The 21,942-nt window shown below is 39.8% G+C and overlaps 2 protein-coding genes across 5 annotated transcripts; one reads left to right on the top strand and one right to left on the bottom strand.

Moving 5' to 3' along the window:
• The first annotated feature begins 1,963 nt into the window (after window positions 1–1,963).
• On the top strand, window positions 1,964–15,191 carry LOC127773825 (GDSL esterase/lipase At1g09390-like). 3 transcript variants are annotated; one of them, XM_052300008.1, is made up of 5 exons: window positions 1,964–2,530; window positions 13,564–13,749; window positions 13,902–14,056; window positions 14,163–14,424; window positions 14,564–15,191. In XM_052300008.1, exons 1-5 carry the CDS (start codon window positions 2,038–2,040, stop codon window positions 14,809–14,811), a joined length of 1,344 nt encoding a protein of 447 aa, XP_052155968.1. In that variant the 5' UTR covers window positions 1,964–2,037; the 3' UTR covers window positions 14,812–15,191. The 3 variants fall into 3 exon arrangements, with proteins under 3 accessions (XP_052155968.1, XP_052155967.1, XP_052155969.1); XM_052300007.1 differs by lacking the exons at window positions 13,564–13,749; window positions 13,902–14,056; window positions 14,163–14,424; window positions 14,564–15,191 and adding exons at window positions 7,126–7,311; window positions 7,447–7,601; window positions 7,767–8,037; window positions 8,453–8,885 and having other exon boundaries at window positions 1,969–2,530; XM_052300009.1 differs by lacking the exon at window positions 1,964–2,530 and adding an exon at window positions 11,070–11,595.
• A 1,836-nt stretch (window positions 15,192–17,027) lies between these two features.
• Window positions 17,028–20,103, bottom strand: LOC127772589 (Golgi apparatus membrane protein-like protein ECHIDNA). Of its 2 annotated transcripts, none has more exons than XM_052298532.1 (6): window positions 19,941–20,103; window positions 19,481–19,537; window positions 19,177–19,380; window positions 19,030–19,089; window positions 17,946–18,072; window positions 17,028–17,432 (listed from the first exon to the last, which is right to left on the bottom strand). In XM_052298532.1, the coding sequence occupies exons 1-6, from the start codon at window positions 19,953–19,955 to the stop codon at window positions 17,332–17,334; spliced, it is 564 nt and encodes a 187-aa protein (XP_052154492.1). In that variant the 5' UTR covers window positions 19,956–20,103; the 3' UTR covers window positions 17,028–17,331. The 2 variants fall into 2 exon arrangements, with proteins under 2 accessions (XP_052154492.1, XP_052154491.1); XM_052298531.1 differs by lacking the exon at window positions 19,941–20,103 and adding an exon at window positions 19,767–19,916.
• Window positions 20,104–21,942: the final 1,839 nt, after the last annotated feature.

Below are 21,942 nucleotides of genomic sequence, written 5' to 3'. Positions count from 1 at the left end.
TTTTTTAAGTTTTTTTAGGTGCGCTCTTTTTGGTGTATTAATAATTAATTGTAACTCGTTGAGTAAAGGCTGGGATGGTATTCTATTATATTATCTTTTTAGAAAAAGTATGTATACCCACTTTGCGGGAAGAGGCAGAATTTATCCGTTGATCGATTATCTTAATTAGCGTGTGTATTTCTGTTGTATTCAAAAGTAGCCACACTTACATAAAGCCTAATAGATATGCTGGTTTTATCCTTTGGTACCCCGGCGGGCCAAGAAAAGCTGTATATATAGGTGTCGATTATGTTGTTTTCTGTATCTATAGGCTCCCCGTTTTGTAGCAGTGTCATACTCATATACTTATAGGCAAGGGCTCCTCCATTGCTCGCTTCCCTTCCTTTTGCCATGTCCATCTATATATATGCCGTGCGTACGTGCCGAATGAGGCAGGCAAATATATATGTATCCGTTTTCTGTTGCATTAGGTTATGCTGGGTTTGCTTGGCAAAAAATAAAAAATAAAAGTCGCCACTAAAACGGATACCATCATCTTAATCGGGCGGCAACTCCTATCTCAATCGGGCACGGCATTCGTCACATGCTAGAAGTCACTGATGTGAAAAGTTATCTCAATCAGACAAACGGAGCCCAGCCGCACACCTAATAATACCAAAAAAAAAAAGATTTTTCGCGGCGACCGACCGAGAAATCTGCATATATGCTGGAGAGGCGAGACTGAGACCGATCGATGGAACGCGTCTCGATCGATCCCGACCCGCCGGCGGATGCGGCGTCGCCGTTGCGGTCGCTCGCTCGCTCGCTGCTCGCCGGTAATAAGCTCAGGTCCATGCGATGTCAGCTTCCTTTCCTTGGCCAAGATAGGAAACCAACGTTGCACCAACCACACGATCAACGAACGTTCGATCGATCTGATCGATCAACCACGACGGCTTGCAACAACTAAAGCAGTATCACCTTTATGTGCATTTTCCACCTGCTTTCTCACTAGTTTCTACTACTAATTAATTTAATCATCCCATTGATCCATCCATCCCGGCCTCACCGTCATTAATTATTGCGCCTCTAGAATCAGCTGATTATGTTAGTATAAGTATGATGATTAAAGATGCTGGCATGACAACGGAAAGTGATTCTGGTAGACTTTTACGTGTGTGTGTACATGTGTATAGCTAGCTAGTTTCATGTTGTCACCACCTACCATGATTTAAGTTCTGTACTATACTATGTATATGCGTATGGGTATGCATTTCAATAAGAATTTTGTGAACCCTGCAGGGGGTGCAAGTATGTGTCGTCATATGCTATGGTTCATCACAGATACCATGTTAGTACTAACCGATATTATTTTTAACTTTGATCGATTGAATTACGACGAACGAAAACTTAATGTTTGTAATGTAACAGATCACGTCAATATATTTTTAGTACTTATACTTTTTTCTTTTAAAAAAATGGGTGGTGAGAGTTTAAATATGTTTAATATCCGATTGTAAAAATGTAGAGACTAACAAGAACAAAAACAATGGCGTTAGGAAGGGTTTACGAAACCGTGTGATTATCGTGTGAATATCACGTACAGTAACCTTTTTAGTTTTTAAAATTATGTTATATCTCGTAGTAACCACACGGTTTTCAAGGTAACCGTCAAACCGTAGGGTGCCGGTAACTTCACCCTAAACGATTTGATCAACCTTAGCATCAGACCTTTTTTTGAAAAAAAACAAATAAAATGTACTAAAAATTATTTTACTGGTGATGCATGTTATTATCATCAGTACTAAAACAAAAGCTAAAGAATTGACAACCACCCAAGAAAAAGCAAGAGAAAACATATAATAAAATTTCAAACACACCAACTCCTCCACACACATTGTTTGAAACCCAAGCATAAAGTGCTAGTGACACATGTGCCTGCATCCTGTGTTTATATATATATATAAAAACACACGGTGCCACACGCATCATCGCCATTCCATTTTCTCCGAAGGATTAATTACTTCTCGTCTCCACCGGAAAAGCTCGCCGGCGGCGATGGCGAGCGCGATGAACGGCTGCGGCGGCGGCGGTGGCGGCGGCGGGGTGATGAAGAGGATGGGACTTCTCCGGGTGCAGTACTACTGCGTGATGGGCGCCGTCGCCGCCGCCGTCGTGCTCGCCACGCTCCGCTACATGCCTGCCCCCGCCACCGCGCCCCCCACCGTCGCCGGCGTCGACGGCGGCGGCGCAACCGTCCGCTCCTCCGCCGCCGCCGTAGACGCAGCCGCGGCGGCTGCTCCCGGCGGCGGCGGGGTGGAGCGGGGCAAGGGCAAGCGGAAGCACGTGTGGAGCGGGGAGGAGGAGGAGGTGGCGGCGGAGAAGAAGGCGGCGGCCGGGGTGGTGGTGTTCAACTTCGGCGACTCCAACTCCGACACCGGCGGCGTGGCGGCGGTGATGGGGATCCACATCGCGGCGCCGGAGGGCCGCGCCTACTTCCACCACCCCACCGGCCGACTCTCCGACGGCCGCGTCATCCTCGACTTCATCTGTGAGTTCCTCCTCCTCCCAATCCTAATCTCAAATTTTAAATCTGATTCGAAGTGCAGATTAATTTTGGATTTTAAATGCGTTCTATTTTTTATTAGTGTTCGAGCTTAGATGGCTTGGGATTTATTTAAGTTTAATTAGTCCTTTTCTACTTAGCATGATATTGACTGGCTTGGAAGTTGGAACTCTGTTTCATTGTCACCATTAGATTACTTAATAATAAGCACTGTTTAATTTAATTAAACCTCACTCGGTGGAGAGGTTGTGGTTGGTTGGTTTGTCAAATTCTAGGAGAGTTTAAACTTTTTTATACGGTTGTTTGGTGCATAGATCATAGCCATAAATTTTTGAAGTTGCCACACTTTCTTAGCACTCGGCTAGCTACACTCAGATAATTTATAATTTGTTCGGTTAAAAAATACAGGATGTAAAATATCTGCTATTAGAAGTTTAGAACTGAAAAAAATTACGGGGTAATTCAGATATTCTAGATAAAAAAATGAACGATGGAAGTTTGAAGAAATTTATTGAGATTGAACCAATTTACGTGAAAAAAACCCTATCCAAAGAAGGATATCGAATACTTGGTCGGTATAGTCTCGTTTTATTCTCAATATTTTGGGCCCAAAAATGAACGACTTGAAAGGCACAACCAACTGAATTTAGGATTGGTACTGACTCATTTTTGTTAGAGTGTTGACTATGGGTCGTATTGGTACGTACAAACTTTGAAAAAAATTCTTCAAATTTTGTACCAACCGCAACAACTGCAGCATCACCATCACGCAGGTCTTTGTACATCTTTGTTTGGTTCACTCGCATGGTAGGACGTCCCTATTTTTTTTCTCCAAGTTCCAGCTTGGATGCTTGATCAGCACGTGACAACCACCCCCGAGGGAAAAAAGGGGGGTGAAAATCATTTTATTTTATTTATTCTTTTGCAAAATGGTCCAATGTCACGGTAGGTTTGCGATTTTTTAAGAAAAAGTTTTTGGAATGGATTTGGAGTTTTGTCTAAGGAAAGGAAAATAAGAGAAAATGAAAGAAAAGGCAGGTGTGTTGATTAATTAACGGTTGGGATGGAGAGAGCAACGCTGGATCGCACGACGCGGACAGCTCGTCTGCCCGCTCCTGGCACGCGGCACGCGCGGGGTGGCGTTGCCGACACGTGGCAGCCGTCAGCATTGTGCGACCCGGTCCTTGCTATCTTTGCCTCTTTGGGAGCATGTCTCCTGTCCTAACTCCTGTGGTTACCCAGTGCCCACTTCCCTCTTGGGGTTCTTACCCTGCAGTAAAAAATAATACTACTTGAATAATAAACTCTGGTTATCATAATAATAATAATAATAATAATAAACTCTGCCAAAGTGGCAAGTTGACTAGTACTTGAATGGACAGTGAATGACTGTCTCACGGTTGCTTAACAGCTGATTATAAACAATAATGGTTTATTAATAGATAAAAAATAATTTATAAGTTAGACTTTTTATATATGTATTTTTAATTATTTTAAATTTAATGTTGAAAAAAATGTTAAAAATATTTTAAAATCTACTTAAAAGTTAAAGTTTTTAACTTCAGTTTATTCTTTTTAGGCAACAGATGAGATAGTAAAAAAAAATAAGTTACTGTACCCATTTTATTTCTTTTTTATCTTCTTTTTAGTCGAATGGTCTGGTAGTATTAGCTTGCCAATGGCGAGTACGGAGTGTACTGGTTTGTAGTAGTTTTTGTGTACTTCCAATGTAAGAACAGCAAGGCAGCAAGATGAAGTCGTAAAGAGCACCTTTGCACCTTCAACGAGGGTCTCTCTCTCTCTCTCACGGTCTCTCACCTACTACTCCTCTTTGTTTATCCTGCACATGGCAAATGTGCCATTCTTTCAAGTTTCAAGTCCTTGGCACCTTGAGACCAGAACCTCATACTGACATTTCCTTCGGGTACTGGGTACATATAAACATTTTCTTTTGAAAAAGATAATGTTACACCGGGGTGTTCTTGCGTAGCTTCTTCAATCGTACTGTAAGGGTCAAGCGACAGTTACATAATATATACTGGTGGTACCAGCCCATTGTATCGCTTACAGTTATGCTTATCTATACGGCTTGTTAATAATAAAAAGATAATTTATATGTAAAACTTTTATATACATATTTTTAGCAATTTAAAAGTAAATACTGTAAAATAAGGTACGATGAAAAAACAACAACTCTAAAATTATTTAAACTTTAAATTTTAGCTTATAAGTATAAGCGAAACGATAGGGCTTTGCCTCTGCTTGCCGTGAAGTGTGCTATTCACCTGTGATTGTCAAAGGTTCCTCGTAGTTCAGAATTCAAGTTCTTTCATGGTAGTAGATTGGTGATTTGTTTGGAACGCATGAATTTCGTAAAAAGGACAACTTCTTCTTTGTACTAGTACTACTACTATCTTTTATCATGATGAATTCCTCCGGCATTCTGCATTAGGGCATTCCCAAAACAATGACTAGGATGGTGTCTATAGCATTAAATAAGCTGCCATCTAGGATGAAAAATGATGTGGCAAGTGAATAAATGAGGAAAGAGAAGGAAACCATATCTTGCATGAGACATGGTTTCTACACAATATCCAAGACATTATGTGAGATAAGTAGCATTAAATTTAAGTATGAAATAGTAGTATTTGTATTGGAAGAGTAGTATTTAGTACTAGTTTCTTGATGATGTGGAGTTTATGAAAACTATCTCTCTAGCATCTTGGGTTGGGAATGACCTTAGGAAGCTGTCACAGCCCAGCAAAAAGGAAACTGAAGGAGGAAGGAAAGCGTGTTACTTGAACCTAACTTTCTCTGTCGTCTCCTATACTAGTACTACTACTAGATGGTCCAACACTTCCAGTGTGGTCACTAAGAGCAAGTATAATAGTATAGCCTACTATTGGCTCCAATTCATCTATAGCCAATTTAATATCCAATTCATACAATAGTTGCTTACTATAGTATTAATATATGGTCCTATCTGTCATACACACATTGCGTCTTGGAGTCCGTGCTGCAGCTGGCTACAGATCTGTAGCCCGCTGCTCTTCTCTTTCATCTTTTATCTCATTAAAATATGTTTGCAGTTGGCTAATAGTCTGCTATTGTACCTGCTCTAATTCCACTATTCACACCATATCATCAATATGATGCCTTCATTCTGTCTGATCTCCTCTGCCTAATATTCCCATAAGTCCCAGAAGAAAAATCTCCCTCTTCTCTCTCTCTAGAAATGGTGAGGAATTAATTGCCTGTGTCACATGCCAAGAAGGCAAGAACCCTAGTACTACTACTTGCCAGTTGCCACCAGTTTCAGGCTCTTCCTTGACATTAATAACTCCCGCCATTCTCGCTCAACTCCCATTCCAGTGATGCTAGCTAGAGTTGTCCATTCACTTCATTGAAATAGATTGTACGCTAGCGGAGCCAAAACTGACGAAAACCGGACTTTCTGGGCCAAATTGGGAAAGGTTTCCCAAGTTAAGTTAAAAAATCAAAGTAGATTTTAAATTTTTTGATAAAATTTGGTTAGATTTCACCAGTGATCAAATGGTATTTGCAAAAAAACCGAAAAGGACTACTCTGGTCCAGTTTTGTGAAGCCTGAGTGGAGCCACGAGTTTCAAAGAGATATTGTGCATAGCTCAACGCGCTATTCTGGTATCTCTTCCGCTCCGTGGGCAATCAATTCTCTGCACGGACACATTCTTTTCTCCATGCATCCACATGCCCTCCTGTTTCCTCCTAGCGTAGTCGTAGGAGTGTGTTGGTTTTCCGGGCACGCTCATATTTTCTTCTTAAGTTACTTCTTGATTGACTAGTGTTTTTTTTCCTTGGTGATTTTGTTGTCCTAGAGAAAACTTATGAGCTAGTCACGCTTTAGTTTTCGTCCCCATGTTAGTACTGTACTACTAAGCATGGAGTACTAATCTTTGTGTACTCACCCACCTTTTCAATTTGGCTGTAGATTATAAATGAGAGAAAAAAAAAAGAAGAGCTGTTGCATCACAGATTTTTTTAGCAAGGTGAAAAAAAAAATCTTGTTCTTATGCTTGCTACTACCTTATAAATAGAAGTTGAATTAGTTGAGTAAACCGAATGCGACAGACGTACCGGTCGCCTCTCGATCACGGTGTGTTGCCTTTCAGTTTACTGCAAATAAATGCACAGGTCACCAGTGCAGTACCGGGTCATGTAGCTCTCAAGTGCATCTCACTCAACAGCTCAGCTGCATTCTTAAGCATGGAACCTTGTTTCTTCAGGACCACCTCGTTGTTTTAGCACAAGTGAGATGTAAATCACTATTAGATTTTGTTTTTTCCTTTTGTAAGGACAATTGGAATCTTGTGCATGTGCTGCCCATCTTTTTTGCCAGTTCTTGTTTATCTTTCAACTGAAAGTGCAAACAAACCATTTGCAGAATGTACCTTTGGTTGTCTGTTTTGGGTTGTACAAAAACTTTATTCCTCTTAATGCAACGATACACTATCCTTGTGTCCCCCCCCCCCTTCAAAAAAAAAAAACTCTGAACTTTCTATCTGATGATCTGTGGTGGTGTGACATGACATTGTTTTTCAGGTGAGAGCTTGAACACTCACCACCTCAGCCCGTTCATGAGACCACTGGGAGCGGATTACAACAACGGTGTGAATTTCGCCATCGCCGGCTCGACAGCAACACCGGGAGAAACCACATTTTCGCTCGATGTGCAGCTTGATCAGTTCATATTTTTCAAGGAGAGATGCTTGGAGTCCATCGAAAGAGGTCGGTTTGATCTTAATTTGGTGACATTTTGTTCTAAGCAAAGTGTTCCCTTTTTTACGCGATTAGTTGGGTTTCCGACTTATTTGCACTTTTTTGGAGTGACAAAATTCCATAATTTTGGTGAATGTCATCCAGGTGAGGATGCCCCAATTGATAGCAAAGGGTTTGAAAATGCCCTCTATACCATGGACATAGGGCACAATGATTTAATGGGCGTTTTGCACTTGCCCTATGATGAAATTCTTCAAAAGCTTCCTCCCATAGTTGCTGAAATCAGGAAAGCCATTGAGGTACATTTGGTTCTAAGTCAATAAAACAGTAGCATATATGATAAATTATTCTCAGTAAACAGCTCAAATTTTTATCTAAACTTCTCCCTTAAACCAGTAAGTTCTGAAGTAAAAAAAATATCAGTTATTCAGAGAAATGATCATCGAATCCTTGCCAAACTGCAGACTTTGCATAAGAATGGGGCCAAGAAGTTTTGGATACATGGAACGGGTGCATTGGGTTGCCTGCCTCAGAAGCTTGCTACGAGGGGGGAAATTGATCGTGATCTCGACGAGCATGGCTGCATCACAAGAATCAACAATGTTGCCAAGAGGTTCAACAAGTTGCTGAGCGAAACCTGCGATGATCTGCGCTTGCAATTCGCAAGCTCGACGATCGTCTTCGTGGACATGTTCGCCATCAAGTATGATCTTGTTGCCAACCACACGAAACACGGTAAGTTAACCTGTCAATTCTATGAGCCAAACATTCAGCAACTAAAATGGTACATCTGGACCTAGTGATTTCGACATCCCGAAAACTACAGGCTTTCAAAACAATGACTAGTCTATAACTAATATTATTTGTCAGTTCAAGCAAGGGGCCTCGTTGTTTGCCCTATGGCTTATAAGTTGCTGCCAAAATATAAATTTAAAAATTTAGTTTTGAAGTTAATTTGATGTTTTCTCAACCTAGTTTCTTTTTCAGCGTATGCTTTTAAGTCGCTAAGGGCATTTATACAAAAATTTTACTTATAAATTATTTTTGGATGGCTAATAAAACTTTATGGCTTATAATTAGCCGTAGGCAAACAATGGGGACCCCTTAAAAATATATCTAGATTTGTGCATCTAATATAATTCTTGTACAGGGATTGAGAAGCCATTGATGACATGTTGTGGACATGGAGGGCCCCCTTACAACTATGATCCGAAGAAAAGCTGCACGGCCAATGACAAGGACCTGTGTAAGCTTGGTGAGAAGTTCATCAGCTGGGATGGGGTCCACTTCACCGATGCTGCAAACGAGATCGTTGCTTCTAAAGTGATAAGTGGCGAATTCTCCATTCCTAGGATCAAGCTGACCGCCAGCGTTGTCAGGCCCAAAAAGGCTAAAAATTCGCGGTTATGAAAAATTAAGATTATTTTGGTTTCCCAAAGGAAATGGTGAAGGTGAATCACTAACAGATCTGGCCAACAGAAGGGAATTCATTTGATTTCAGGCCCTTTTCGGTCATTGAGGAAGAACAGAATATGAAGAATTTCAAAATTTTATTTTTTGTACACTTGGGGTGTGTGTGTATATCCTAGGGGGTTGATACGTGCAGGTTAATACTATGTATAACTCTTTTCTTTAATTTTGATAAATAAATAGAGATGAATCTATAAATTTAAATCAGAACTCCCCTTGCTGTGAGTATGGCACATTCAAACCCAAAATGGAAAATACAAGTGAACTAATAAAAAGTAACTTGCTGTCCTCTACTGACAAAAATTATAAACAAAGGGAGATGCATCCAAGTTTCAGGTTTTAACCGTATACTGAATGGAGTCTGGACCAAGCTGGCCACGTTTCAGGCAAGAACTCTCTGGTACTTGTTGGTCCTCACTTTGGTAACAAAAACGCAAAATGGATATCAAAATGTAATAAAATTACAACGTTGCCATTGCATTGAACAAATATTTCCTTGTACTATGCTAGTACTAAAGGATTATAAGGTTCTCATGCTATATACTGTTCAAGAACATCATTGACATGTACTTTATTTGCAGATTGCAGGGCTCCTTTGATATACAGGAGTTCCACAGAATTCTCGCAGGAATCAGTTTGATCACTAAAAAAACAGAAAGCACAATTTATCTGTTCCTAGGAGGCGTAAATTGAACAATTAGTAAATGGGATTAGGTCTTTTTTTTGCCTGATTTACTTAATTAAAACCTGCTAATCATAACAGGACATGTTCAGTCCAAAGATAGTAAACTTTTTTTCAACCTTAACAGCTGGTTTCGTATACACGCATCGCTATAATGCATGTCACTGTCATATAAGATGCCATACACTTCTACAGTTATGATTGGTGTGCCACAACCTCTTTCTATACAACTGTATAATACAAGAAAGTAGAAAAACTAATATTTTTTTCCTTTTGTTTGATTCTGCAAATTTCCATTAAATTGGCAAAAAATCACAAGGACAGCTCTGAGACGTCCATTATTTAATTTTGGTTTCACTGTAAATCATCATTAGTATAATCCATGTGGGTTTATTCATATTATGTTAATGCAATTGTTAAGTCCACTCTTCTTCCCCTGAAGTTTGAAAATGTCCAAAATATGTCCAAATCCAAGCCATACTGCCGTCACTTCCGCTGCGTCAACACCATCTCCCTCCAATTATTGTGTCTTAACAGTAATTAATCAACCTCATGATCTTAGTCCTTTACTAAAATATCTAGGAAATTACCTTAGCATGTACATACAAAAAACGTAAATTTTCAATTGTAAACTTTAAAGTAATTAGGAAAAAAATATATAATCCCTCTATCTCATATTATAAGTTATTTTGGATTTGTCCCAAATCAAACTCAACCAAGTTTGACAAGAAGTGAAAAAAATACCAACATTTACAAAGCCAAATTAGTATCACTAAATTTATCATCGATCAGATTTAAAGAAATTTAACTTAAGATAAACTCAAAATGACTTACAATATTTGTAATATGACACAAAGGGAGCACCCACCAACAAACATGTAACTTGTACTATAAACTATGAAAAGTTCAAAAAAGTGAGGAGGGAGTGTGTGATCTCATTCAAAACCCAACTAATCCACTCTTAAGTCTTAACTACAAAAATATCCAACTAAGTAATAAGTACTCCCTTCGTTTCAGGTTATAATATGTTTTAACTTTGGTTAAAGTCAAACTGCTTTAAGTTTGAGCAAATTTATAGAAAAAATAGTAATATTTTTGAACTAAGATAAATTAATTATAAAAATTATATTTAATTATTAATTTAATAAAACTAATTTAGTAATGTAAACATTACTATATTTGTCTATAAACTTAATTAAATTTAAAATAGATTAACTTTAACCAAAGTCAAAAAAAAAAATGTTTGCATCCCCATGTTTCCAACCACTCTCACTTGTTTCTAAACGATGTTTTTTTTTAAAAAAAGTTTCTAAACAAAAGTTGCTTAAAAAATCAAATTAATCCATTTTAAAAAAAATAATAGCTAATACTTAATTAATTATGCGCTAATGGATTGCTCCGTTTTCCGTGCGGAGGTATTAGTTTCCGACCGGTGAATCCGAACACAGCCTAAGTATCTCCATGTCCATTAGCTAATCACCATTAGTCCTAGTAAACTACTACGAGTAATTAATTACTATTAATTATCACCTAACCACACGAGACCCCAAGTCACACACTAATCACACTATATACACGCAGTAGTATATACGCGTACACACATTTCCCACCGCTCTTTTTTTTTTTTTTTGAGACAGAAGGGAAATTCAGAGAAGCGAAGCCATCGTCGTCTTCTTCCTCCGCGAAGGCGAGAGCTCGCGCGATGGCCATGGCGAGCCCCACCAACGGCGGAGGCGGAGGCGGGAACAAGGTGATCAGCCTGCGCCTGCAGTACTACTGCGTGCTCGCGGCGGTGGTGGTGGCGGTCATGGTGCTCTCGCTCGCGTTCGTCTCGCCGTCCACCATGGGCGCCGTCAGGCAGAACCTCGGCTCCGTCGTCGCCGCCACCGCCGCCGCCGGAGAGGGAGCGGACGACTCCGCCGCCACCGCCGGAGCCGGAGCGGCGGCTACAACGGCGGCGGAGGGGGAGCGTGAGCAGGCGGCGGGCGGGGTGGTGCTGTTCAACTTCGGCGACTCCAACTCCGACACCGGCGGCGTGGCGGCGGCGGGGGGGATCCGGATCATGCCGCCGGAGGGCCGCACCTACTTCCACCACCCCACCGGCCGCCTCTCCGACGGCCGCGTCATCATCGACTTCATCTGTGAGTTCAATCAATTCTCCATTAATTATCAGTTTCTCCATTAATTAATCATTTCGCCGCGCCGTTGGTTGCTGCCATTTAGCCGTAAACCCAGTCCTTAATCGCGTACAAAATCATTTGATTTGGAAGCTTCTTAAGCCGTATGATTAGTTGATTACTGTACAATTTGAACTATTCCGTGTGAAATTTCCGCGAAATTCACCCCCTCCAAGCGACCCATTTCTCTAGAGATTAAACTGTTTCATCTGAGATTCGTTGACCAAGATGGGTGAATTCGAGTAACTATCTTGCTATAATCTGGGTTGGTAGAGCAAAATCTAGCAAATCAGCAAGCTGTGAGATGAGTGATTCCGAATAATTTGGTCGCCGCCGACGTGGAACTGGAGGAGGGGATTAAAAAATGGGGAGAGTTTGGTGGCCGAAGCAGTAGCAGCATGTGCCTAACAATTTCCGCATTTTTCTCCTTTGCCAATTGGGACAGAGGAAACCCCATGATCTGCTTCTTTGACTTGCTCCTCTCTGTGACCTGGTTGGATGGATATGTCTGGGTTGTTGATGTGAACTGCTCGACTTAAGTAGTATTAGTTCTCCCTGTCTGTCACCTGTGTCTGCAAATTGCAACCCAGGTCCTTGAGGAGACTGATTCTTGCACTTTCTTGTACTTAGATCTAACCCAAGTTAGATTACTGATCCAAATGGTCATTGGATGGAAGCTCAGATGGGCACTCCAATCACTTGATTGACTGAAATGATAGTTGCTTGTTTTTTGGATTCCTGTTTTGCTCTTACCTTGTGTGACTGTAACGTGCTAGCTGCTGGGTCAACACTAGGAAATTGTCATTAACGATGGGATCAGTGCACGACATGGGTGGTTAGAGAGTTGAACCTACCAGACACATGGTTCTATTTTCCAATTTTAAGTTCTTATAGTTGCCCGTGAATGATGTCAGGATGCAGAGAGTCGTCCAATTACAAACCATTGACATTAATTACATACATCTTAGTTACTGGGTCAAAAAAATTTTCTATTTACAATGGATTTTAGATGGATAATTCCACAAGATTTTAGGCTTAGGGGAATAAATCCACAAGTTCATCCACTTTTTTCTTGTATTGCCTCTGATCTGATGTGCTGTGAACAAATCAATTTCTTATTGTTTGTGAGTACTATATGCTTAGAAAATTATTCCACTCAGGGAGAGTACAGAGCCCTTGATTTGTTTATCTTCAGTTCTTCATTTGAAATAAGCAATTTACATATTAGTATGGTCCAAACACATGCAAGCTACCATGTGATAGTTAATGATTCTCACATAGTATCATGTATATATTATCTGTAAATCACATGGAGTAGACCCATCCATGACATGCATTTTGTTGGTGGGATAAAGAGTGTATTATCTGTGCATGCCCCTTTTCTTCTGAGAATTTGGTGGGAAATCCATTTATCATTGTTCCTGCATTAGGACAGGCAGAATCTGTACTTTCGTTATGTGGTCATGAGAGTTGCAAGCTTTAACTTCCATGGGTGACCCCAAGTACAGACATAGAAGATATCACATATATGTATATGTATGATTGAGATGTGCACATGGTAGGGACACATGAGCAATATCTTTCGATGAGGCCCATATTACTCTTAGCAGCCCTTGGTTATAAGTAACCTTTCGTTATGTTTGGGCCAAGATTTAATTACCTAGCTGTCCAGAAGCCTGACAACATAACATCAACATATTTACATAAGTTCCAAATATTACTGGTAGACCACAAATGATAAATGTAGTGACCTTGTTTACATAAATATAGTGACTAGTAAGGTGTGTAGCAAATGTGAAACTTAACACAATAGGGGGATCTTGAAGGTGGTAAAACAATATCATAGAAATACTGCTACTGCTGCTGCTGCTGTTGTCACAGTAATTTAATGTCCCTTTAAATCTACTCGGTCGCTGATGATGATGTTTTCAGGTGAGAGCTTGAATACACGTGAACTGAACCCATACCTGAAGTCAATTGGTTCAGACTACAGCAATGGTGTCAACTTCGCTATGGCTGGCTCAACAGTATCACACGGCATCTCTCCCTATTCCTTGAATGTCCAAGTCGACCAGTTTGTGTACTTCAAGCACAGATCCCTGGAGCTCTTCGAACGAGGTTTGCTTTGCTTCTTGCTGCTTGAATAAGTTTGTGCTGTTACATTTACAATTGCGAGAAAAAAGAAGACAGCTTAAACCTGAAAAAAATATAGAAGACAGTAGCTGAAAATTGGAAATATTGATGATAAAACATCATGCATTTATTTGCAGGGCAGAAAGGGCCAGTGAGCAAGGAGGGCTTCGAGAACGCTCTATACATGATGGACATCGGCCACAACGATGTGGCTGGTGTGATGCATACTCCATCTGATAACTGGGACAAAAAATTCAGCAAGATCGTCAGTGAGATCAAAGACGCGATTCGGGTAAATTACACACTACAATACGGCATTGGAAACTTCCATTCTCAAGTGTAGTAGTAACTCTTAACCAGTTACACTGACAGAAGCTTTGGTTGTTTCCAACATCCAGATTCTGTACGACAACGGCGCGAGGAAGTTCTGGATACATGGCACCGGCGCCCTTGGCTGCCTACCTGCACTGGTGGTGCAGGAGAAGGGTGAGCACGACGCCCATGGCTGCCTGGCGAATTACAACAAGGCTGCACGGCAGTTCAACAAGAAGCTGAGCCACCTCTGCGACGAAATGCGGTTGCATCTGAAGAACGCCACCATCGTGTACACGGACATGTTTGCCATCAAGTACGACTTCGTCGCCAACCACACCAAATACGGTACGACTCTCCCATCTTTAAAATATCAGAAGTTCAGAACATTTGTATAATTGTGTTCATGATTTCTGAACATTCATGAATAACTTCATGGTAGTTTCATATATTGCATCTGAATTCGCTCACATTCTTGTGTGTTCAGGGATCAAGTGGCCGTTGATGGTGTGCTGCGGCAACGGTGGGCCTCCATACAACTTCAAGCCGGGGAAATTTGGCTGCGATGATCTCTGCGAGCCAGGATCAAAGGTGCTAAGCTGGGATGGTGTGCACTTCACTGATTTTGGCAGTGGCCTCGCGGCTAAGCTTGCGATGAGTGGTGAGTACTCCAAGCCCAAAGTGAAGCTGGCAAGCTTGGTCAATGCTGGCTCCAATAAATCATCCGATTCTTGATGCCAAGAAACGAATAAATATCATCTGGATGAATCATGGATCCATGGATGGATGATGATGAATCGATTCACATTATGATGGTGAGTAATGTGGATTGATGGGTGTGTCCCAACAGAATTGGTTCTTACATTGATTAGCTCCTTTGTTGATAAAAAAGGCAAAGTAACAATGGAGAGGCTCCTTCAGCTACAAAGTAGAGAAGTTCATGTTTTTTTTTTCTGAACTTTTGTGTTGAGTACAAAGATTTTGTACTGTTGATGTACGTGTATAGACAATTTTATGGAAGCTGCAAGCTTCCAGACCTCAAGAAAATTGATGTAAGATAGTTTTACTTTTATCTCTTCATAGGAAAAAAAAAAAGGGGCATTACAAGAACTCAATAGCTTCCAAATAATCATGCACTTTTTATTTTTCCTTTTCCTTGAAGCGACGTTTATATTTGTTCTTTTGCACAATACTGCCGTTCTGAATTGGCCTTCTGGCCTTCTCTATACTCCTTTAAAGGAAAGAGTAGTGACGGTGGTGAGTCTGAAAATTCTAAAAACTATGACATGTGGGACCATCATTCTCAAAACCAAATATAACGGTCGAATTTATGAACCGTTGATGATGTAACTCTTTTAAGGGAGTTATAAATGTTGGGATACGCGTAGGCTACGATAGTATAAATCAAAATTTTCTATCGTGTAAATCAGGAACCATGCAAGTATTAGATCATAGATCGTTACCACTCGACGCACTGCGCAGCGGAAGAAAGCGCTAAGAAGTCGAAGGAATTCTCGCGAAGTAACGTGCGTCGATGTAGAGAAAGTAGTCGATCGCACCGGCTCGACCTTCTCCTTCTCGTGCGTTCTCCTCGGCGTATTCCCACGCCGATCAGCACCGCAAACCAGCGGCGCCTCTACCGGTATCCACACGTACAGGGACGGAACGCCACGCGCAGACGTGCTAGCACCTGCGCGTGGCTAGGGTTTTGCTCGAGGAGGGGAGTGACGGCTAGGGTTTCTCACGTGATGCAATGTCTCCGCCGGTCACACCCCTCACGAATATATAGGATCCATCACTCGGGTCTCCAAGGCCCGTAGGACTCCTATTCGGATCCCTATCCGAATTAAGCTCATATTGGATCTCCATCCAAACCCCTTATTCCGGCCCTTAAGCGTGCGACCCTGTAGGTTCATGTATACTCGGCTGTAACCTGAAAGCTCATATTCGGTCCACGCGTCAACAACGGCCCCTAACAGAACGTATTGACCCACCGGGCATACATAAAGATCATATCGGCTAAACCTCTAGTGTATACTTGTATGAACCCCTTTGCCTCACGATATCGATTAAGCTCAAGGCTAGATATGTGCCATCCTCTAATAGCTCAATCATTCACTCGAACCTGTTGATAGATTATATAACTTGTAATTGACTCCTCAATCACCTTTGGCATGGCCATGCACTTCCATAATCTACAACATCGAGGGTCCCAGAAATATCTCTTCATAGGAGGGGCAAATCTCATCTTGATTATTCATATCCCACTACATATTTCATAGCATACCCGAAAACTACTTTTATTACTACTCAATTACGGAGTAGCGTTTAGCAGTCCCTAAGTAAGCTACTACACATGTTGAGAACCATAATAATCTCAGGTCTAAGGATTCAACACCAACACTAAATGAGATTACTGATGACACAACACATATGGCTCATATGGCTCTTGCAGTGTCTCATGTTGGGTCTATCTAACAACATGTTCACCAACATGTATCCACATTATTAATTTCGTATCTCCATACCATGATCCATGAGACATGATCATCAATTAATACATGTGCTAATCATATAAACATATTTGTTCCACATGATATTTGATCCGGGATCCTTTAGAAATAGTAACAAATATCATAAAGAGTCTCATGAAAGAATCACATATTCATTAATCAATAATGAGTTATCTATTTCAAGATATGTGATACAATCATCTCTATGGTTGCATATAGGGCATATCACTAACAATACAGTAATAAGAAGTCAATTCGAGTCCGCTTGAAATTTTTATAGCTATAAATAAAAAACATCTAATTTAATTCTGAAGTTAAGCTCTACATTGAAAATAGATTTCTTTTTTCAATGTGCCGATGCGATTATCTCAATCACGTAACCCGTGTACGGGCATTTTGCTAGAATGCATAAAATTGCAGAAAATACAGTCGTTAAGATACAGCACAGCAAAAGATTAATAATATATGGAATTAACAAGAAGCTGCATTGGAAGACAGGTTCCAGGGTCAAAATCCCTAAAGGGTACACTCGACTCAGACATATTCTCGGCTAAAAACTTCCTTTTTACTCCTTTGGAAGGCAGCAGTACTAACAAGGTGTTCTGTCTTTCCAATCAAAATCAACCTACTGGGTGTATTGGGTCAACAAAAATGTATGGAAATGGGATAATGCATGCTAATCCTTTTGACAGATTTTACATTGTTGTATTCGAAAAGGGCCTTGCTGTTTGGAGCTCGGATTTTAGATAACTCCAAATGCTGATTGCAGGGTGGATGTGATGCGGGATGTGATCGCATTTTGAGCATGACCTTCAAAGTAACCCCGGATATTCTTCTTGGCATCTGTAATACACAATTACATATGTAAATTTTCAGATTTGGCTTAAAATAAGGCTAATCTGGAATGAAATCATAGAAAGCTTCAATATAAGGTTTCATAAGTTATGTTTGCAAAATAAGTAACACGATATAACATGATGTATCAAAGCACAGCTCTTGAATCTGAATCTTGAAAACAAAGAGAGAATGGAATTGATAGGCATAAATGAGTGTTTGCGAAGATAAAGTTTAGGACAATAATAATAGGTCATGGTGTCTGTTGATGAACATGTGCCTAACTCGAATTTGTGAAGCTATCAATCTGTGAAGCTGAACCATCAATTACAGTTTTCCAATAAACCATCATCCCAGATGTAGTGGAATTATGACAGCTTGACACGCTGAGTTTTTCAACTATCATGCATACTTTTTAACAGGTAGCATTGTTCATCACAATCAACAATCAGTTTATGAGAATGTGAGAGGTTATCTTCCCTGTGCTGAGAAATATTGACTAGAATCTGAAGTAGGAAATACCTTTGTTGCATCTGGTGAACCCAACAATGTTTGCAAGGCTTAGGGTCAAGCAAACTCCAACAACAAGAAGGTAGTCAGCTTCAAGTCTGATGAGTGAAAATATCCCAAGAATGATCCATGCAGCAGCCTGAAACATGAAGTGGTTGGTTTTTATGTTCTACAAGTCTACAGAAAGCTATTAAGCTCTAGCATGACTTACTAATACCTTACTCCGTAAATAGTAAAAGGTATCAAACAGATTCGAGCAAAACATTTGTAAAATACTATCACTGCAAGATTCTTGTTTCCCAGTCATCCCAATTTATTATGGACTTTCCAATTTCTCAAGAGAACATAGCACCGGCTATGTCAACTTAGTGCTTATTGCAGTATAGTGGTTGTGTTGGGAAAAGCAGACAAGTAGACAGACAGCTAGGTAAATGATCTATACATGAAAAATCAATTTGATTAAGTGCGAGTAATGTGTGTGAAAAGAGAATTTTGAGTTAGCACGACAAACTAGAAACAATCAATTTTATTCATGTCCTAAGTACTGGCCCACAGCAATGAAATAGCATCCAGCACTTTAAAATACTGAAAGGAATGGAATTATATGGAAGTGCTACAGGAACACCTACCTATAATCATGATATTAAATGGTTCTTAATCCCTGTTCTAACAATGAACACATGTTTCCTTTTCCTCCTACAAGCAAAATCTATTCCTATATTTTTATGAAAACCAACACAACAAAGATCTTCAACATCAATAACTGCAAAAGCTTAACCAAAAGTGAAACGTTAAAAAGCCGATAAGATTAACATAGTAAAATATGACCCTACAGAAAAAAAGAACACATTACTAGCCCTGGGAGTAATTCAATATGCTTGGTTCAAGCTGCTATAGATTGCAAATGGCAGCTTAGTCATTCTGAATTCTTGTTATATCTAAAATGCAAAAATGGTTCTGCTAAATCTACAAAAACTTGCTTTACATGTAACGGAGTCTTAAACCATAAACGACCAAGCTACGTCAAAGCAATATAGATATCCAGCTACATAATATATTACATTAAACACTCTCTCACAGATAATAGATCACTTACAGTCAAGTAAAGAGTCCACCAGAACAGCCACGAGTCCTTTTTGTTCATCCGAGCAAGAGCCTGTACGGAGTTATTTCCATCAAGTCAATGCAAAAGTCATCGTTTAAGACGGTAAACAGCAATGCCACATTTGAAGCAAGCACAAACCTCCCCATCGAGGCACTCAAACTTCCACACGCTGTTGCCCTCGTCGTCAATCTCATTCCACCACCGCATCCCGACTAATATCCTGCCACTCACATTCTTCACCACCCAGAAGTCGAGCGCCGCCAGGAACACGGTGATGACGAATATGATGACAAAGCTCTTCACGAAGAGCGAAAACAAGATGTAGAACACCAGCGCCCCAGCCTTCGCACAGACAAGATAACGAGTATCAGACGCGGACAGAACAATAAAAAATCCTAGAGAGCACAAGCAGAGTTCCACGATACAACGGAATTATAATCACCTTGAAGAGCACATGGAAGAGGCACGTCACAGGGTTGGCATAGTTCTCGGTAACTACCTGAAACAAACAAACAGCATTCATATGGTGTCAGATTATTATCACTTCAGATTACAACCAGATCTGAAATGAAAAGCAGAATTGGCACAAGTTGTCCTAAAAGAAAAAGGAAATTTTTGATTTCTGTCAGCTCAGATCCCGCCGCGCATGATCAAGAATCCCCTCCCGCCACCATCAACCAAACCAAGGGTCATTCTAGAACCCAATCCAAAACGAACCACCTCCTAACCTGGATCCGAGCGGAGAGAACCCCCATGAACCCTAATCCAAGAAACCGCTGGATCTGGGACAAGCTCCCTCCCTCTCTCCCTCCTAAGGGAGATCGATCAAAATCCTAGAAAAAAAAAACAACACAAGAGCTCGGATCGAGGAGAAAGGGTGAGCGCGGAATGAGGGGCAGCACCTGGGGTCGATCCATCGATCCCTCGCGCGCGCGCGAGCTCTCTCTCGCTTTCGCTTGCGCGCTAAGGATGCAGCAACTTTTTTCGCTTTGGGTTAGGTCGTCTCGTCGCTCGCTTCGTCTTGTGTTGTTGGGTCGTCGGTGCTCTCGCGCCCAACTCTTTCTTGAGATCTAACAGAGAGGAGTTGATTATATTCACTATTTCTTTCTCCCTCTCTTTTTTAATTAAATTTTACTTGAGGTCACATTTTTATTACCAATGTTTTATTTTTTTAAGTAAAAATATTGATTAAAGAGTATTCAAATTGAAACATCCAAAATGAAAGGCGACGCAAAGTAAAATTTACTCCTCCTTTTTCACTTCATTACTTCAAAACCCTACAGCAAAAAAAAAAAAAAACAATGTAATTACATGGAAGACATGTGCACACCGTACATATACATGGGCCGTATAAGATTAAAGAGATGGGGATAGTGACGAATCTTTAACCTTACCAAAATACTATTAAAAGTGTACTTTGGAAATAAAATGTTTTATTAATCAAAGTTGAGAGAAAACAAGGTGATTCCCATTTTTGGTCAGGTCTCATGAAAGTTAAGAATAGTTTCTTAAATATGACATCTTGGATAGTTAATAATATTGAACAAGTTAGAATTGGGAGGATAAATTGATAGACAATACTTCCTTTAAGGATAGGTACCCGTCTTTGTATTCTATAATTCGTAGGAGAAATTCTTTGATTGCAAATGTTATGAGTTCTGTTTCGCTCAATGTTTCTTTTAGAAAAACATTAGTAGGCCAAAATATGATAAATAGGCACAACTTGTGTGCTTCAATTGTTCATATTTATTTGACAGAAGAAAATGTCGTTTTTCGATAGAACCTTAATCAAAATGGTCAATTCTTGATTCGATCTATGTACTTAGCTTTAATCAATAATGGTTATATTGAGAGAAATGGATCATCTGGAAACTTAAGATGCCTCTTAAAATTAAGATATTTATGTGGTATCTGCTTAAAGGAGTAGTGTTAAGGAAGGATAATTTGGCTAGGAGGAATTGGAATGGTAGTATGAGATGTTGTTTTTTATGAAAAATGAGACAATTTATCATTTATTCTTGGATTGCTATTTTTTCCAGATTTCTTTAGAGAGCAGTACATATTGCTTTTGGGTTATACCATCCACATACTATATCTCATATTTTTTCGGATTGGCTTGTGCGTATCGATAAAAAAACCAACAAACTTATATGTTAGGCTCTATAACTCAGTAGAAATGATATGGTTTTTGATAAAGCATTTTCAGAATTTTATATGTAAGTACTTTTTAGGGTAATGTATTGGTTTCGGTGTTGGGCTCAACTACAAAGGTGTAATGAAGACATCAAACTAATAAATTATGCATGTCGTAAACTTAAGTCAACGGTCATGCAGATTTTCGCCAACTTTGGATGGAGGTTTCACGAATAGGATTCAATAATTGTCGATTTTTAATCTTGTGTTGGTGCTTATTAGTTTGTGTTGCTTTATGTTAAATTGGTGTGTTTTTTGTGGTCTCATTAGATTGTGAACGTTTTTGAGCGATTTGGTATAATAATTGCTTGTAACTCGTTGAGCAAAGGCCGAAAGTATATTCCATTATTAAAAAAAAAGAAATAAAATGTTTTATGTATAAGGCTGAGTTCAGTAGAGATTTTTGGCTAAGCTTATTAGCTGCAACAAAACAAGATGGATAATTAATGCACAATTAATTAAGTTAAATACTATAAATTTGAAAAATAGATTTGCCTGGTTTTTAAAACTTTTATTTTGAAGTTTTTCACACAACATACGTCGTTTAATAATTTAAGAAATGTGCTCACAAAAAGCTTAGGTAAATAGTTGGGCATAGATCTACTTTGTTTAAGCCATGGCTTACAAGCGTAGCCAATTTAAATTTAAATAAATTTATACTTTATTATATTATATTATGTTCGTTTAGTGCTCTCAGCTTTTGGACGGCCA

Source organism: Oryza glaberrima, chromosome 5, assembly GCF_000147395.1.
Source record: "Oryza glaberrima chromosome 5, OglaRS2, whole genome shotgun sequence".
Classification (NCBI taxonomy): domain Eukaryota; kingdom Viridiplantae; phylum Streptophyta; class Magnoliopsida; order Poales; family Poaceae; genus Oryza; species Oryza glaberrima.
The sequence above is the reverse complement of the archived record's forward strand: the minus strand, read 5'-3'. Positions and strand labels throughout refer to the sequence as shown.

Excerpts from the sequence above, each read along its gene's own strand:
- LOC127773825 (XM_052300007.1), top strand. The coding sequence starts at position 2,038 with ATGGCGAGCGCGATGAACGGCTGCGGCGGCGGCGGTGGCGGCGGCGGG. Across the intron at positions 2,531-7,125 it reads CGTCATCCTCGACTTCATCT|GTGAGAGCTTGAACACTCAC; the intron begins GTGAGTTCCTCC and ends ATTGTTTTTCAG. Across the intron at positions 7,602-7,766 it reads AAATCAGGAAAGCCATTGAG|ACTTTGCATAAGAATGGGGC; the intron begins GTACATTTGGTT and ends GCCAAACTGCAG.
- LOC127772589 (XM_052298531.1), bottom strand. The coding sequence starts at position 19,793 with ATGGGGGTTCTCTCCGCTCGGATCCAG. Across the intron at positions 19,381-19,480 it reads TCTTCCATGTGCTCTTCAAG|GCTGGGGCGCTGGTGTTCTA; the intron begins GTGATTATAATT and ends GTCTGTGCGAAG. Across the intron at positions 17,433-17,945 it reads GTTCACCAGATGCAACAAAG|ATGCCAAGAAGAATATCCGG; the intron begins GTATTTCCTACT and ends TGTGTATTACAG.